At 39.5% G+C, this 19065-nt stretch overlaps 1 protein-coding gene across 4 annotated transcripts in view; it reads left to right on the top strand.

Moving 5' to 3' along the window:
- PDE5A (phosphodiesterase 5A) overlaps window positions 1-19065 on the top strand; it is a 105543-nt gene that overhangs the window by 36065 nt on the left and 50413 nt on the right. For 2 of the 4 annotated variants that reach the window (XM_031061977.1, XM_031061978.1), the window contains exons 4-5: window positions 9452-9552; window positions 12397-12499. The exons of 1 other annotated variant lie outside the window; for it this stretch is intronic. In XM_031061977.1, coding sequence (XP_030917837.1) covers window positions 9504-9552; window positions 12397-12499 — 152 coding nt within the window. In that variant the 5' untranslated portion in view covers window positions 9452-9503. The remainder of the gene's footprint in view (window positions 1-9451; window positions 9553-12396; window positions 12500-19065) is intronic. One more of the 4 variants, XM_031061979.1, reaches the window with a different exon arrangement.

The following is a 19065-nucleotide window of genomic DNA, read 5'->3' as shown; positions in this document are numbered from 1 at the left end:
AGTAACTTTTAAGGCAAGGATGAATTAACTCATGTGGCATGTTGTCCTAAATTATTGCGTTGTAACTATATCCATCTAGAGTATGCAGTAACATCCAGAAGTTACAGCTAGGCGATTGTACTTTGTATCTACACAATCAGCCCTGAAATCAGAAAGAGCTTAGTTTCTCATTGACTTTTAACTGGTAAATAATGACTGTGGAGAAATTCCTCCTAATGAATTTTAATAGAATTCTCATTAGTGGGATATCCCCTTTTGCATTCCTCAGGCATCTCTTTAATATATGAAAGTCAATATGACTGACTTTCATACATTTGCCAGCCTCATCTCAGGGTCCATATTGATAAATATAAAAATGCTTCTGGTCATTCCAAAGAAACCTCAGTGGAAGGAGAAGGAGCCCTATTTGATAATCCTAGGAGGGCATGTTCAAGGGGCAATGAGGATCAGGGCTGACTGGAGGGCTCACCCGATGCTGCTACACTGCAGCAGTGTAAAGCTAAAGGGGAGGCTGCCCAGCATCTGGAACTGTTTAGCGTCTAGTGAGCATTTTCTACTGAGCACAGAGATTATCTTATCTCCTTTCTACCTCAGTGCAACACAGAGACGTGTGTTTCAACACAGTCATTGTTAGTGGCATTGCTACATTCACACAATTGCATCAACCGAGTTCCTCAGCATTCGATCCATTTCCTGCAAAGAGGGAAGGTCTTTGACTTCAAGCCTAACCAGGGTGACTGCAAGCTGATCCCAAAGATGCTGAACAGTGATGATCAGGACATCTCCAAATCAAGAGCTGAGGTGAAGAGTTCAGCTAAGAAGCTCCCTGACTCCCAAGAGCTGTGCACCTCCTGGAAGGCACTGGGCCCCTCCAGCTGCCCCGGCCATTAATGCGAGCTGAGGGTGCTCAGTATTTTGCATAACCCAGCTATAAATGCATTACACTTAACTGCATAATCTCAGGGATAAGGGAACATCTGTCATCCAATAGCAGCAAACACCATCTGCTTTTGTATCACCATATTCCTACTTGAACAAATGGAGCTCAAGGCACACTGGGCGCTGCTTAAGAAAAAGCAAAATGTATTTAGACTTGTTACTTTGCCCTTTTGCACATTTGGAATAGCTATAATGAAAGGTTTTGCTCACAAAAGCTTTCATTAGAGTAATTTGCTCTTTGTGCTTTCTCTGCTATGGTTTCAGAATTATATCATTTTTCTCTAGAGAGCTCATGGAGACTATCCAAACTAGTTATGAAATAACTCAGCTCCATTACTCCCAACCTTAGCCAGTAGCCTACATCCTTTTTCAAGATAATATCAGGAGTCTTTCTTGATCTCTTCATCTCCTGCCCATAAGAATGGCTGGTCCAGCCTTCTGCTTCTCTTTGCTGGTACTAAAAGAAAAGAAATGCAAAGGCAGCACAATATCAGGAAAAAAATCTTCCCTGGAAGACCTCTGGAATTTTGCCAAAAGAAATTTACAACTGAGTCAGTTTGAACACTTTGTACTGTTCATAATTTATAGTGACTTCTTATTATTATTAATAATTTTAATGTCTGGAGGAAAATGAAATTATACTCTACTGCATTGTGGAGTCAAATTTTAAAGATGTTCAAATTATCTGACTAGATAATTGTTCCTCTTCTGGTTTTTGACTATGACTGTTCCTTCTGTTACTTGATTAAACAGATAGCAGAGCATGTGTCCTGGGCTGAAGTAGGAAATGGTTCTTTAGGAAGCTTTGGGAAATCTATCACTTCTCTCACTACTCCAATGTACTCTAAAGGCAGTTAATGATAACAATTGATGCTGTGCTTTCCAAATTTAGCCCTCAAGGGACTGATGTGCTGAGTGTCCCCAGAAGAGTACTTGACTGGAAAATCAAACTTAAGGACAGGCATAGAAAAGGATGCTCGAGGAGGCCAAATGAACCAAATATAAACACAGCTCCAAGAACTAAGAGGAAATTAGTGGAGAACTAGAACGGCTCATAAATCTAGAGAAACAAAAATATGTTTGTCTGGAATCTTGGAAATCAAATTCAATTTGTATCTAGTGCTTGGCTGAACTTTTCAGACAACATTTTACAATGTTTGTCATTTGCTATACAATTCATACATTTTATTATAATTTATAGAAACAGTCTCTGTTTGCCTAAATATGTACAGAGGCAAGGCCTGTAGACAGGTTTTGTATGTATTTAACCACTTACATCCATGCAAAAAACCTGAAAGAATAAAGCATTTTCTTTGAAATGCCTTTACGCTCACAGATCAAGCTTTAAATGAACAGCATTTCTAAAGCCCCAAAGTCTTCATCAGAGTTCCACATTCCCATCTCTGTTCTCACCACAAAAATGAAAAGTGATGTCTCAAGGTAATGTTTAATGTTATTTGTGTCTCACAACAGCACTTGAGAACCTGAATAACTGTTCCTGCTGTATTTAGGAACTGTGCAATATCTGTAATACGAGGCTCTCTTAGAGGTTTAGGTTATTAGCTCCTAACAGACTGGGGGTAGGAGGAGAAATAAGCTCTGAGAGATGAAATGTTTCAGCTCTATTGAATTCCAGCAAATGCACAACAGAACATGCTAACTCCTAAATGATCACGGAAACTGGAGCAGCCTCTGAAGTGCAACTCATGTACTTGTGCGTCATTGTTTAAAACTATCTGCTAAGTCTGGAGACTGAAAGAAAGCTTTGCATCTCCTTGCAAGTTGAAAGAAAGTAAGAATTTGTTCAAATTCCCAGTGAGCACATCTGGAATAGTCTCCGGTATTTTGCTGGAGCAATTTCAGAGCCAGACACTGTGAGGTTTCTCTGGTTTTATCTGCACCACAAGCCGTGGTACAGCACGGCCATAATTGAGCTGTTCCTGACCACTCTGCCCCAGCTGCTGAAAACAGGATCCTTATTAGTGCTGACATTAGTGCAAGCTTATTTATCTCACTCTCCCTCCGTTGGATTACTACCATGCTTCTCAGAATGTCTTCTCAGCCTCAAATTAAATTGCAAATTATAATCTAAATTAAATTGTTCTTCTTTCCTGGCTATCTTTGGTTTCAAGAAGGCCGTACTTCCCAAACAAACAGTACCATACGGCCTTGAAAAAAAAGACACGGGGAGAAGCCACTGGTCTTCTTTTGGCTGAAAATCAACTGGAAAAAAAGGTTTCTGCATGATCACACTTCTAGATTACCATTCTCTAATATTTTTTAACATAAATCAAAGGTAGTTAAACCTTTAGAACCGGTACTTCAAAATAATCCAGGTTACTTTAAATGTTACTAAAAGAATTTGTTGGTTTTGGTTTTTTTTTTTCCTCTAAATGAAGGCTCTTTAGCACAAATTTCATTAATACCTTTGTCATCAAATTATAGGGATCAGTAACCTCTGCTGAAGAAAAGGCAAGTCCGGATGAGAAACTTTAATGAATCTGCACTGGGGGGCATTAACCTCATTGCTGTAGTTTGCTGGAGCCTGAGCAGGGCCCAGCTCAGCAGCCTCACTAAGGATTGGCTGACAAAACAAGCCCTGCAATATGGGATGTGAAACAAGTCAGGAAAAGATCCTTTACAAGGCTGCATGGAATACAGGCTATTCCCCTGGATGATTTGCCATCATTAACCATTTCATTAGTATTGAACCCTGCAGGGCCTGTGAGTGCCCACGAGCACTCTCCACTGCTGCACAGCCACCAGGGTATGTTCTACATGTAATGTGTGCTGAGGCTGTGCCACGTGGGGCTTTTCATTGTTTTCCCCTAAATAGAACATTTTCTCTGAAAACCTTTTTTTGCTTAAGTTCCTGGAAAGAATTATAGGATGTTTTGTTTTTTCCTTTTCATAGAAGACAAGGTCCAAAGTGACAATTTCATTCTTGCAGTGGGTAAGAGGAATTTTAACTTGCCCTAATAACTGAGTACTTTAGGGCAGTGATCAAAAACTTTTGAGATAAAGATGTAGCTACAGATGATATAGATAAGAGCTTTTCCAGGCTTTTCAAAAAACTTAAGGAGGTTTTCAGAGATCACATGCAGTAGATATCTACTCACTGGTAATGAAATAACAGCCTCTCTTCTCCTGCTGTTTGCAACTGATACAGACTAAACCCCTTTCCCTCTTTCTCTAATGTCCTTTATATTCTTTTATACCTGTATTACAAAAGCAAGCAAAATTCTTTCCAGTACAAGCCATAGGTGGATGATACACTTTTAACTGTCCTTGCTGGGAATGTCAAAGCAGACATCCTTCTTACTTCAGCAATAGGAACAAACCCTTGTTTGATAGTTTGCTGATTCCTAGATGATCTCTTAGAAAAGATAAATTGCCAACTTTCTCCACTTCCAGTCACTGACATATTTGCATAAATCAAATGAGAATAAATGGAAAAATAATGATTCAAAATCAGACATCAGTGTTCTAGCATAGAAGGCAAGCAAAATATAGCCTATGACAAAGTAGATCCCACATGTTTGTAGTGCAACTTCTGGCTAAATTCCACTGGATGACACTGACAGGCTGGTGTTTCATGTTCAGTACATGTGTGATTCATTTGTTTCATCCATATGGGGTTCTGAATTTTTATTATGAATTAACAACATATTTTCAGTAAGAAATAAATAACTAGTTATAACAAAAATAATCCTAATTTCTGACGGGGTAGAAATGGAGGTGAGGAATTCTGACTGTTTGTCTATCAAGTCATTAAAATTAGCCAATTAGACAAAAATGGCAGTAAATCAGAAGGAACGAAATCCCTACTTATATCCAGGAAGGAATTGCACTGCTGGAAGCTCTGCTCATGTAACTGAGACCTTGAGCCACTAGAGAACTCAGCGTCTTTCTCTGGTTCACAGCTCCACCTTTCCCCCCCACCTTTCCATGACTGTTTTATTCCTGGACTGTGCACAGCAGCCGTGTTAACCAATTTGTAAGGTGGACACTGTCCTTTTCCATGAAGAAGCCAATTCAAAGAGCAAATCTTTGAACAAGAGCAGGCTGGGTGAGACTGGAAGTCTGGCCCACACTAGGCCACTCACCCTGCATCCCTCCTGCTGTCCTGGTGTTATGAATTCGAGAGTTATGGAGAATAAGGTTCTTGAAGCATCAGAACAAATATTCTTGATTTCAGAGGGTATCTCTCTACTTCATTAGATCACATGGATAACACACATCTATACTGAGCTCTCACTGACATCACTGTACTTCCTGTGTGGTAGTTCTAGGGGCTGCTCTTAGGGCTCATACACTGTATTAGTCACTCAGAGATATTCAGACTGATGGACACCTCTAAGTATTTCCAAGACAGCACTGGAGATAGAGACAAGACCACTTCTCTAAACTATTGTGGGACAGAAGCAGTAAATATGTTATTTTAGAAAAAGCTGAATCTGGTGGTTCAAGAAAAACAATAACAGCTTTTAAAGCAAAATTGCCAAAGTGAAATAACACATTACCATCATTCAGATTTGGTGCTTCCTCACAGTTTTGATGGAAATGCCACTTCAGGTGCAAACCTCCCAACAAGGGCAAAATGTTATCATCAACAAGCTTCTCCTTCATAGTACATTTCCATAAATACAGATAAATCCTGGTGATATTAGTCACTCTAAACATACAGTACAGGGTGAAGAGGCGAATTTGACTCACAAATCTGCTTCTCAGATTTAATTACTTTTGCAGTCATGAAGAGAATATGATGGTGAAAGGGACAGCAAAGAAGTATCCAGGTACCTCTGCAGCTATTTCTGCTCCCAAGCCTGTGATGTTTCTACTGCATTTTGCACTTAGTGAGGTCACAGAGAGGCACGAATCTGCACATCATATCCTGTCCTGATCTCAGAAAGATGAAATTATGGGCCACTCCCTGCCATAAAATATCTGCCTTTCACAATTCCATCTCTTTTCCGTCACTATGATTAATTTATTTCAAGGCAGCAAATAAGTACAAAACATTTTGCTTCAAATCTGCAAAAGATGTGGGGTTTTCCTGAGGAAAACCAAGCCATGCAGTGCCAACACTGTTGATAAAAAACACAACACCTACCATCCAATGCAGTTTATGACTTATCCCTTCTGTGGCAGGAGGGACATTATTTTGATAGTGGAGGTGATAAATTATGAAAAGAAATTAAAATCTTTCATCCAAACCTTTCAGATGTATCCTTAAATAACCCCCATCAGTTCTTCATTGATTTTCCTTTTTCTTTGGAGATTGCATTTGTGAATTGCAGCTCATCCTTAACTAATAAAATTTTACTTAGACACAAGGTAATTGTAGCATGAAACATTCAAACTGATGAGATGAGAATAAAAAGTTAACAAAATCTAAATATTTTGTCTTCTCAAGACCAAATTATCTTTTCAATCATATTTTAAATCTGCTTTACAATCCCCGAAGTGAGAACTTCTGGCTCAATTGCCAAAAATACAGATTTATGGGAATGGAGCATAATTTCATAAATATTGTTGCTTATATGAAAAATCTTCCAGATTAGTAAGCAAAGTCACAGGTTTATCCATCAAATTAAAATCTATAAATTCTTGGCTAGCAGTAGCATTATGTAGCAGGCTGATATTATCTGAGATAGCTATCTGGTGGAAAGAAATCATCTTTCTACAGGAATATTCTTGGTGTTCACAAGACCTCTGTTTTACAATCACATTCCCAAAGCACTAGAAAGTTAGGGGAAGAGACAGGTTTCCTCAGAGGGGTTCCTGTCTCTGGGCACCAGTAGCTTTTTCTTCCAGACAGGATTACCCTGTGGGAGTTGCATGAACTTTCTTTGAAGGACACAATTTTTGCTTCAGAATAGCTCAGACTATTCTGAGCTGCAGGTATTTTGAAAATAAAACTAGGTTTCCATACAAGGTTAAAACTATTCCCTGAGCCCTCTCCCACATCAGATTGCAGGAGCTGGACACTACTGTGCTATCAATACAGTCAGTATATTTTTCAGGAGCAAAATACAAACATTGAGTTAGAACACTTAATATAAGTTTGCTAAGTACTTTTACTTCCTTTCTTGGTCATGGTTCTGAGAGTGTTTGTTTAAATGAGGAGGGAAAATGAATAGATTCCCCAGACTTCCCTCCACTGCCAGCAAATACAGAGCTCACCGTCGTCCTTTGCATAACGTGGTAAAAGGAGAAAAATTAGATTCCCCTGTTAAAACACTCGCTGTCTGTCACTATGCTTTTTACTTTTCCTATAAATGGATACTTATGGCCACTTCAGTTTGTACTGACTCTTGTAGAGACTTTGAGAAACATCTTGGGTCTAAATTCTGTGCTCTCATGAGCTGGCATTCATCCTGAGCTTTCCTACCAGCCTGACAGCAAAGCTGAGGAGGAGCAGGGACACGGCAGCGTGCTGTGGGACTGGCCTGAGGGTCACAGCTTTTACTGGGGAGGTTTAGTCAATCACAGCAGAAGTGTGGTGTTGAGAAGAGAAGGATGCCACTGCAGCCTCCCCTTTCTGCTGGGCTGTGCAGCTGCCTGCATTGGCACATGAAAGGCTCTTTGAAGAGCGAGCTGTGCACTGTGCTCTGTGGGTAACGATCTCGGCCCCAGCACTGACAGATCAATTCCTTTCAAAGCACATTAAAACTCTCACATGCAAATAAAAAAAGCTTCTTTCCTTAACTTCTGGGATATATACCTTCCAAGAAGGAATTTTAATGCAATGTGCACATATTATTTCCTACCAGATTCATGGAGATACACTTTACAGAGATCAAGACAACAGTATTAACTATGCATTAACCTCATATCCCTTTTGTATGAATTTCTGTGTCATCCTGGTGTGTCAGACATCTGTGAACGATTCTGCTAAAGCTCTGGAAGCTGGCTAGGAACTACCAGGCACCAGGAAAAGCATCTGTGCCCAGGACAGCAGGGTGAATGAATGGTGCTGCTCCTCTGCCTGTGGACCCCAGGCCATGCCAGCTGTTCGACAGGATGAATTGGAAGACAGATCAATGAGATGCTCTGTGACAGAGGCCATGGCACACTCCCAAACCAGTTTTTCTCCTTTCACTCCCCTGCTTTTATGCACTGCTCATATTGCTTCAGTTATTTAACTTTAATCTGATAAACATTAATAAAGAAGCAAGTCTCCTCCCAGCACTGAATTTTTTAATCATTTCTTTAGGCAGTGAGCTTACAGTCTGTTCCTTTGCCAGGGTCAGACAGCTCAGATTACACAGCCACCTTCCTGCATTAGCACCCAGGGATTTATGGAGAAAGTTTCTATTCTGCTTTGTAGTCAGTGAAAATCAACAGGACTGGCAGCACAAGCAGCTTTGTTGTAATGACCTGTTCTGAAAGGAACATTGTTTTTGATTACTCAAATGTTTTTACCTTTAACGGTTTTCTTTAAATTGCTTCATTTCATTGTGTTGTGCTTAGCTCACTGGAGCTCACTAATCTGCTCCGCTGAGGAAAAAAGTATCAGTTGTATTTTTCTCATTTTTAAAATAAAAACAGATAAGGTTGAATTCAAACTACCCATTTTGCCAACAAGGAAGAACATAAATATTAACAAAGCCTATCTCATCATTTTGAAGGACTTTTCTTCTCTATTTACAGCTCCTTTTATTTGAGTTCCATGAACATTTCGGGGGGCAAAGCTGTGTTGGCATGAACAATACACAGAGAGAATTTCAGGCCTGTAACAGAGTTGCTATCTCCGAATTAGATTCTTGATTAAATAAACCACAATTTGACAGCCTTAGAGTTGCTTTTTAAAGGCCAAGACATTCAGCCAGAGAACAGAAACACCCTGTACAAAACACAGAGGCCTGGTCCATGTCCCAAGGACCTTTTTAAGCAGCACAGTCTGTGAGCAGAACACTGCGAGATCAAAAGGGGACCAACAAACCAGAAGCAGCAGCATGGTCAGATAATGATGGCTGTTGCTATTGACTTGTGTCTGAGTGCTGCCAAAGAAGAGTTTCCTGAGGGAGATGTGAACAGGAGAGGGTATTTTGCTCTTGCACTAGAGTGTAAGGTATTTGCAAGTGCTGGTGATGATAAGAGCAAGAACAAAAGGGAATATGGTGAAATGTGGTGACGACACCAGACACACCAGAAAAGAACTCAACTCTAGAGCTGGAAGCTGGAAGGTTGATATGCAGAGGGACGTTTCTCCAATTTCTTCCAAAAGAAACTGAAACTAAGAGAGCAAAATTAGGCAAGGTAACAAAGTTATGCTGTCTCCACACTCTTCTTGCAAGTAGTTGGTAAGATGTGTAAGCTCAATGTCAGCAGGGGAAAAGGAGCAAGAGAGCAGACAGAGTCCAGCCTGAAGCAAGAGAGCTGCTTGCTCTGGGAGCATCAGAATAAACCCAGCTGCATTTTTTCTATTTGTATTTTGTGGCTGCCAGGGTTTTAATATTAATTATGTTAATATTAATCATATTAACACCTTCCTGGGATTGTGCAGAGCTCCAGTTGAAGCTCCAGCACCAGCAGGCTGCCGGTTCTCCTCTGCCTGGATGCTGTCCCCTCCTGAGATGGTCACTGACACCCTGACTCTTGATGAAGGTATGAAAACGGTGTCTCTTCTAAACAGGACACCTATTTTTTTGGAGGTGCTTACAGTACTTTGCTATTTTATCTTTCCACTAGATGTGCTTGATGCTGGCTAGTGAATTTGAAGGGTCCTGGAGTTACAGGAACTGATAGATAGTCGAAGACACAGATGAACACACAAAATGAAAGATATTTCAGATATTTCACCCCCATCTTTTTTTAAATTATGTTGTAGTAAGAGCTTCAGAAATGATTTTATTTTATATTACTATTCATGAGCACAACTCTTCTGAAACAGCAAGAATCCTGGGGGAATTATTAAAAAAAAAAAAAAGAAGAAGAAGAAAGAAGCTCTGTTTTTGAATGAGGGAGGCTGTTCTGATCTAAAGCTTTCCTACTGAGATGAGAAGGGACCAAACTGTCCTGGAGCTTTGAGTTACTTGGAATGAAAAGCAGCCGGAACATGCAGGGACCCCTGAAGCAAGTAAGGCCTGTTAGCAAATGGAAACAATAGCACTGTGCATGTTTCAGCTCCATGCTCAGCTGGGCTGGATCTCTGGTAAAATCTACTTTCTGCAAGCTTTTGTGGCTGGAAAGCACTTGGGAGAACTTGCAGCGTTCACTTTCAATTTTACCAGCTTGTTTAAGAACAGTTTGTATTTATTTCCTTTCCTTATTAGTAACTATAAACATTATAGAATTCCAGTTCCTGTTCCTTTTGTTTCTATAGATACATTTATATCCTTTTTTTGTTATACACTTTTCATTCTAAATAATTCAACCTCCAGCAAGCAATAGAATAACAAAATTACAGGAATGCTAAAATTTGTTTTACCTGGTTGCAATATCAAACTCCATGTATCAGTTAAAATTAATATTAGTCCATAGAAAATCAACATCTTTCAACCTCACAAAAAATTCAAAACCACCAAGAAGATTTATTTAGTTTTGTGTTGTTTTTTTCCTTTTGATGGTTTTCATTATGTACAGTTCTGTATTCCCTTACCTCCCCCGAGTACTTTTAAGTAGCAAAACAAGGTCAGACTTTTATTCACACACAGAGATCAAGAAATTAAGAGTCAGACACTAAGTACTTAGAAGGAAGAGCTGTGATTTATCTCCTACAAACTAACAAAAATATTGTGCCTAAGACAGAAATGCTGGAAGGATAAATCAATCCACATCTGAAAGACAGAGAGCAGATTAAAAGAAGACATAAATGTATCAAAAGAGCTACTCTGGTCAATTGGCAATGACACATTCGGTTTCCTTTACCCTGAAAGAATCTGTGGTGGCAAATACTTCCTGATTTACTCTGGGTTTTCAGGGCCTTAAAGTAAAAGCAGAGGAAAAGATGGGATTTAAGGGCCTGAAGTAGCTGTTTTCCTGTTAATACAGAATGCAGTCCTGTCAATACAAGTTTAATCAGCTGTGAGGTTTTCCTCACAAAACCCATAATTCAGCTGTCACAGAAAAAATAGATGTTGGCAACTCTAATCAAAAGGCACACACTGCAAATTCTGATAACACAGTATAAATGAATCTGAAGTCTCTATAAATGTACTGAAGTCCAGTACTGCAATACTCCTCTGCCCATGCTTTTACCTGGTAATGTCAATATACTGGAAGTGTGTAGGCAGCATAAAATTCTCATAAAAACCAGAAACTCTTCTACATCTACTAACAAAGGAAAGCAAAATGGCAGAGATACTATGTCCCTGACACACAAAATCCTGCTTTTCAGTCCATTTTGCACCTCTGTCACCCAGTCTCACATGGAAAGGAGGAAAACAGCAGGGAATGTGTATGTGCTCAGTGCAGGATGAACTGAGGAGCCAGGCTGCAGCCTTCAAGCACTCAGCTGTCCTCACAGGCTGGCCCACACTGTGTCACTTTTCATTTCCTCAGGGGTGCTCGTATTTCTATTTGAGCCATGAGAACACTGCACAAACTTGTTTCCACATAAACATTTTACTCTGGAAATAAATAAAATTAAAATAAATTCAATAAGCTCAAATAAAAACTGGGGTTTTTTCAAGGTTCTAAAAAGAGACCAGGCTTAGAAGCCAGAAATCAGGAATGTCAGGCACAACTGGTAGCTCACAAGCAGCTGGAAGAAGTTTTAGGCTCATCAAGAGCCTCCTTAATATTGTTCCATATTGGAACACTTTAGCAAAATTATGTGCTTATTTCCATCCTGCTGCCCCCATATTCCTCACTCTTTCTGGCAGCTTTCTTCTCACACAGTTTGATTCTGCCCTGCTTTAAAATCTGCAGTGAATGCCTAAAAATGGGGTGCCACAGCAGTGCACAGGCAGGGCTGAACCAGCTACTTGTTTTTGGGGCTGAATGGCTGAGGTTCTCCTTCACCATGAACCCAGGGCAGCAGATTAGGCAGCCACCAGTGAGGTACACGCTGCTTTCAGATGCTCACATCATCCATTTGGGAGCAGATGTGCCAAATGGAGTCTGCCACATTGTTGACACAACTCCTCCTGCCTCTCCTAGGACCTGGTGTAAGCTGCCAGAAGTAAATGTGTAACCCTCATGGCTGTAGAAAAATAGATTAAAAATCAGCTCCCTGGTGATTCAGAAGACTAAATTTAATATTAAAACTGAGGGACTCATTTGATGTCATTTCAGCTGTGAGAGAAACTTTTTCTACAACCTAAGTGAAATCCCATAAACTTTCTATTTTGCTATAGCTACCTATAGTACAGTACCAGTGACAACAATTGCTGTCCTCACTGATCTGATGGAGGGACAAAAACTAATAAAAAAGCTCATAGATGATGCAAATGATATTTGGATTCCAGCAAAAATGGATTGAATTCATCCCTTGCATTGGTTTTACAGCCTCACATGAAGTACCAACTATGCTAAAGGCTGCAGAAACACATGGCCACGGAAAGCCCCTGCCTCAGAAACCTAACAGTGTGCAACCTGCCAGTGATGAAATGTAAGTAGCAATCTCAGAAATTGTGATAAGTACCACAATTATTGTGATAAGTACCACATTTGGTTCCAAATGTGAAACCAAAAAATTCTCATAAAATTCTCATAAAACACAGAAACTCTTCTACAACATTAACAAAGGAAAGCAAAATGGCAGAGAGATGTTATGTCCCCCTCACACAAAATCCTGCTTCTCAGTCCATTTTTAACCTTTGTCACCCAGTCTCACATGGAACCAAATGTGAAAAGCTAGGTACTTATCACAATTTGGACCCACCAGCTCTTGTAATACTCACTAAATTCCTGAGAAATACAGCTTCACTTCTCCAGGAAGGCAGGGTGATGCTGACCCCATACTATTTGATGGGGGAATCTAAAAATCCATTTCATTGTTTTGCTCTAATAGTTTTGTTCTTTTATTTACCAGAGAGAAACCAGTTACCACATATCAAAGGGTTTTGAAAGCCCCAGGTGCTCACATCAGCCAAAGCTTTAAAAAAAAAGAGATGAGAAGGAATGAACAGGCATTTCATTTCCCCACAATGAACTGTGGGGAAAACCTCTCCATGAGCCTGCTGATGATTTGGGATCAGCAATGGTACATTGTGAATACTCTCATTCAGATTCCCTCAGCCAAACAAACATCAACACCACAGATCTCTCTAGGGATAGGTATGAAAAGTGAAGGAGAACATAGAAGGATCCTGACTATGCCATACCCCTCCAAAAAAAAAAAAAAATCAAACGGGATAGTCAGAAATGGACACACTCCTGTTTAACAACCTATGTTCAGTCTGGCAGCTCTCATACATTTTCTTCTTGAGCATAATTAAAATTCTATACAAACGCTCCATATTCATTTAGCAGTGCTGCAGTGAGCCTTAGTTACAAACTAATCTCTTCCACATTTTTCTTTCACATTGTTCAGAACAGTGAAAATTTAGTAGTTATAGCTTTAGGTTATAATATCAATGTTATACATAAACAAACTCTTCACTGTATTTACTGTTCAATTTTTTTCTTGTCTCTTTCACAACGAGAGATTAACATTTTCCTTCAATACCAGAATGTCTGCGCATTCCTAAAATGTCCTAAAAACAACTTTTATGTCCACTGCATAATACTTTACCAGCTCTGTGCCCCTAAAATTTTCCTCATGCGATCTATTAAAGAAGAAATTTGTATGTTCACTACTAAGATTCCAAAATATCAGAACTAAAATAATAGCAGTTTAACAGGTATGAACCCTAAACTTAAACACTAAAAGATAAAATTAAAAAGAACCAAACTAAGCAAAACATGTCTTCAAATTCCACGTAAGATCCCCAAGACAGAGGAGAAGCAAGCATTGTTCCATTATTTAATAAGGAAATTGCAGATCATTTTGCCTGACATCAACGTCAGGGAAACTGATGGAGAGGCTGGTACAGGAAGAAATCAGTGTACAATGAAAGGATGATAGTACAATTAACGCCAGTCTACACAGAAAATTAGTTTCGTCAGGAATAAAAAAACCTGCCTATTTTCCCATGAGACCATGAATTAGTTTGATAAAGTAAACTTCTGTAAGATTTCATTAGGGCTTTGGCTCACAAGTCTACAGGGCTTTTGATGAAAGCCCCAGCAATGTATGCTATCAGTCTGGTCCATACTAAATGGACCTGAATCATACTGAATGATCTGAACAAAAACCAAAATTATTGATGGAAAAAGCTGCAAATTACAAAAAGTTATAGAGGTATTAATAACATGAAGGGCAGACCCTTAATATAGACCAATTAAGAATACTTAGTGAGGTCTGGCCTATATTTTAACATAGAGAAATCTACATTTTTCATTAAAGGGACAAATAAAATCTCATTTAAAAGATAGGAAATTATTTTTGAAAGGGAGTTACTGTGAAAGAAAGAAATAGTACTAATAGGCCCAAGCAGACACATTCCCAGGGCAAAGTGTAGGCAAAATTATTCTTATTGCCCAAGGTGGAATAAACCATGACACAGGAGTTGGTGCTACTACACCTCTCTGTGGTTTCAAAAAGATCATTACTGGGAGAATGTCCTGAAGAAAGAGCTTCAGAAACCCGAGGGTTTACTGAGAGAAATTATACTTATTTGTGATGATAGGGGGCCTTCACAAACTCCAGTTGTTAGATTAATGCGTGAGAAGTTCAACAGAGAATTGTGGTATATGAGTACAGAAACAGAAGAGTGAATGCCCAAATTGCAGTGGTATGTACTTGAAAAAAATCTGACTCATTTTTCGTTTATATCGTTCGCCACTGAGTCCATCTCCAAACAACCACAACTAGAAAACAAGCCCCTTATAATTTGACTCAATATTATCTGTTAGACTAGGTATAAACCAAATACTTCAATTTGAAATCACAATTACTAGTAAAAGTACTAGTAAGAGCAACTGCTAATTGAAAATCATTAAATAATAGCTAAGAAGCTCTTTAAAAATAAGCTAAGTACCATTGTAAATGAAGAAAGAGTTTGATATGCCATTGACAAGGGCCTGGAACGAATCTGCCCTACACATTTCCTACTTACCCTCCATCTCCCGAGCAAAATCCACCAAAACCTATGCATACATTATCCACCTACATTTTCACCTCCCTGCATCAAATCCAATTATTGCCCAGTGATCAAACCCTATCACAGACCAGTGTCCTTCAGCAACCCTGCACTCAGCTTGGCCAAGTACACATTGCATGACAGGCACAGAATTCAGTTTGATAAACTGGAGATGTATTGCAAGCACAGGATGAAATTAAAAATGTTCAAGAGCAAGAAAATGCAGTTAGGCAGAGGTAAACATACAGGTAGCACCTGAGTACATGGCAAGTATATAAAAAAGGGAACAGAGAGTACAGAAGTCAACAATATCAGGCTGTTGCCAAGAAGGCATGAGCAAGGGTGATGGTATTAGCAGTAACAGAGCTTGCAAGGAACCCAAAATATTCCTTCCACTCAATTGCGATTTGATCAGTGTTCAGATGGATTACTTATTCCTAGCTTGGTGAGATACTGCAGGAATGGGAGAGACGATCTAGGGAATGCCCAAAGAGAAAATGAATGATCAGAGGGTTGGAAAGCATGATGATCAAGGAAAAACTGAAAGATGTGGCACTACTTAGCTTGAAGGAGAGAAGGCTGAGGAAAAAGAAAGAGACTTGCTAGCAGCTTTCCAACTTATCCTGAGATTTCCAATAGAAATCAGAAAAAGTTAAAATTTGAGCATACTGATAGATTTACATATCAAATGCTAATATGTCAAACTCAAATCCTAACTTACATTTTTCAGGAGATAAAGTCTGACAGTGTTTTCCAGACAAATATCCATGCATTACAAACAGCTTTGAGAAGCTGCTGCTTTCCTGACGTGAACAATAATTTTGCCTGGTACTTTGATTTACGCAAATGCTCAGTCACATTTAAATCAAAATAGGAGGAAGCTACTATTTTCCATGGCTTCCTGTAGGACATATGCACTGTTATCCCAGAGGAGAGGGCAGGTTATGCAATTGCTGAGCAGCTCTGGGGAAACGTTTCCAGCAATTATTTGGAAAGGACTGAGAGAAAAAATTTATAAGACATTCTCATCATTTAGTGTTTTCATCACTAAATAACTATTAGATGTTAAATGAATTGAATTTTGGTTATTATTTCACTCTCCTTATGCAACAAAATGGAAGGAGAATGGAAACTTGCCTCACTAGTATTAGGATTCTTCCACTGCATGTGTGTGAAAGTGCTGGCTAATAAAGAAGTGGAATAGTTTCCTCTACCTTATCATATTCTAGCCTCACTGGCCATATAGTACAGTCCTAAACTTGTTTTAGGAGCCAAAATGGACCAACTGTTTTCCAGATTTAAGAGATGGTAGAAAGACAGCCAATTCCCACTTCATAGCAAAGCTAAATGCTGCTCCAATTCATCTAATGAATAAGTCAGGCAAGTTAACAATGTTGACATCTGAAACGTTATTTTTTCTCTTTTAAAGGGAAATGAAATAGAATTATATTACTTTCAAATAACTTTAAATAAATATAGAGTTCTTTGAGCATAAATTATCATATAAATACTTTTCCTCTGGTTACATAGTTCCTTATTTATTCTTACTAATTATCCTGAGTTAGCAGAATTTCTAATTTATGTGCCTTGAGCATACAGAAAACAACCCCACTTTTTTATCTCCTTACATGACAATATTTGCAAAACATCAGATGAAAGATTTCAGCCAAATAATTTTTCCACCCACTAGTCCTGCAATAGCATGTCCTACTGATGGAAAAGCTTCCTGGCTTCAACACTGAGCTGCTCTCAAGCAGCTTCTAAACTTGAACTGGACATTTTTATTTGTGTGACATTACTACAAGCCCTTCTCAGGTTTAGAGCTACTCTACATCAATTCTATCCTCTGAGCTCTGGAAATAAACTGGAAAGCTGGGCAAGAGCTAAGACACACGGGGCTTTTTCAGAGCATTTTGGAAGCCAAAATTATGGAAGACTTTTTCCACTTTGACCATTCATTCTTTGTTATGATTGGCCTTCATCCCCTCCTGTCACCTTAAAAATGAAAACAACATGTTCATTATTATTCATGGAAATTCATCGGATATGAGGAAGGCATCCATTTTTCCCTCCCAGCTGTTCAGTTTTTATTTCTTTTGGGAAAGACTATGCTATTCTTTGCTTGGGTAGCAATCCTTTGAGCTGTTGCTTTGCCACTGAATTCACTACTGATCATCAGGAAGATGATAATTGGCATTGGCTTCACTGATTCTTATCTGCAGGCTAAATAGGGGCCCCAGCAGCAACAGCTGCAGCCACAGGTCCCAGTTCCTTGTGGCACCGAGTACAGGGATGCTGGATGCACCTCAGCTGGCCTGGTATTTAATGGTACATGTTCACAGTGCTCCTTGGTGCAACCTCTGTTCCTGACTGGGGCCTACTGGATGTTACCACAGGATAAATGCTTATTTCTATTAGTGCTACTCCTAATTACATGAAATGAGATGCTATCTATTGCAGCTGACATAATTGCATTGACCATTACCTTGTTATTCTCCTATGAGACAGAGAGAAAATACTATCCTACTTTTTAAATACCAGTAATTAAATTATATATTTGTATTTCTCCTTTTGTAAACAAACTCTTTCTGCCTCTTTACAAAGAAGATATTTCCATGTGTTTGGTCCTTCTGCAATTGCTTTTTGAGACTGGATGAGCAGTACCATGATCAATATTCCATATGAGACCATTCAGGGAATGGCATTTCAGTTACTTATAAAATCTGCATTCTATAATTGTATGTTTTACATTGCTATTATACTTAAGCATTTTAACACAGTCATTTTCCAAAACCTCTGCCTAGCTTAGGAGCTTTAACTGCCATGTCTACTGTAGCCTCAGAACTCTTCTTCTGAAATGGTTAATGCAGAAATTTGTGATTTACACAATGGTTTTATTTTATTTCTTTTCCTAACATACCTCTCTTTCCATGTTTTGGCACTAAACATCTGCTTCATTTATTGCCATGTTGTCTGTTTATGCAGTTTGCTTGGTAATTCTGCATTTCCCTGCTGAAGGCAAAGATTTGTCTTTGCCTTGAACAGCAGCTTGACTCGTGCTGCATGTAACTGGCTTGTGCTTTATCTTCACATTTGCTCTCTGGTCACCATGCACAACATTTCCCCTGAGACCCCCTTTACAACAGAGTAATGGTCATGTAAAACCTCCCTTTCTGTGTGCCTCATATTACACACAAACTCTCACAGCCAAAAGATACATGCGTCCAGGTCAGTGCTACACACAGATGTGACACAAAGACACAGAAGATAAAACTTTTCCCTCGAGCTCAGGGACAGGCTCTAAATCCCTTTGCTGTGAAGTTCCTGCTGCAGCCCCTTCTCAAGCTGCAGAACCCCACCTCTCTACATATAGGAGACAGATCTCTGTATCAGAAGTCTACATACACCTGAAAGGGGGTTAAGAGCAGCAGAAAATATTTCATACAATAGCTCTCAATTGACTACAGAGGAGAATAATTTGCAAGACTCTGTAGATTCCCTTCCCCTGAAACATTCTGCTATTTGTTATCTTACCTTCAAAGACACAGCACGTGCGGCAGCACAGGAAGCCACAGATATGCATTAGCCTTTGTGAAAGGTGCATTGTGAATGCAGAGGATAGACTGTTATAAACATGTGCACGTGCCTATCATAGAATGGAACTACAATACATGAAAGTGGTGCTCAGTGTTAACCAAAATTGCAGTCCCAGCTGTCTAATTTTGAGAAAGTAGGAGCTGTGTGTTGAGCATCCTCAAAGCTAGGCTGTGCCTATTCAGAGTCTAAAAGGGATCTAACAGCCGCACTGTAGGCATGAACGACTGTAAAACCAGGGGTTTAGTACTCGTATCCAGGCTGAGGTCTGTCAGAGATCACACATTGACACCCGACAGCGGAACCCTCTAAAGCGACACTCGATTTGTCAAAAGGACACTTTTTCGAAGCAGGCGGGGCCGCGGTGGAGGTGGAGCCGGCTCTGCCCGCTGCGGGA

This window comes from Geospiza fortis, unplaced genomic scaffold (assembly GCF_000277835.1).
Source record: "Geospiza fortis unplaced genomic scaffold, GeoFor_1.0 scaffold636, whole genome shotgun sequence".
Classification (NCBI taxonomy): Eukaryota; Metazoa; Chordata; class Aves; order Passeriformes; family Thraupidae; genus Geospiza; species Geospiza fortis.
Note: the sequence above shows the minus strand (reverse complement) of the source record. Positions and strands in the feature narration are given on the sequence as shown.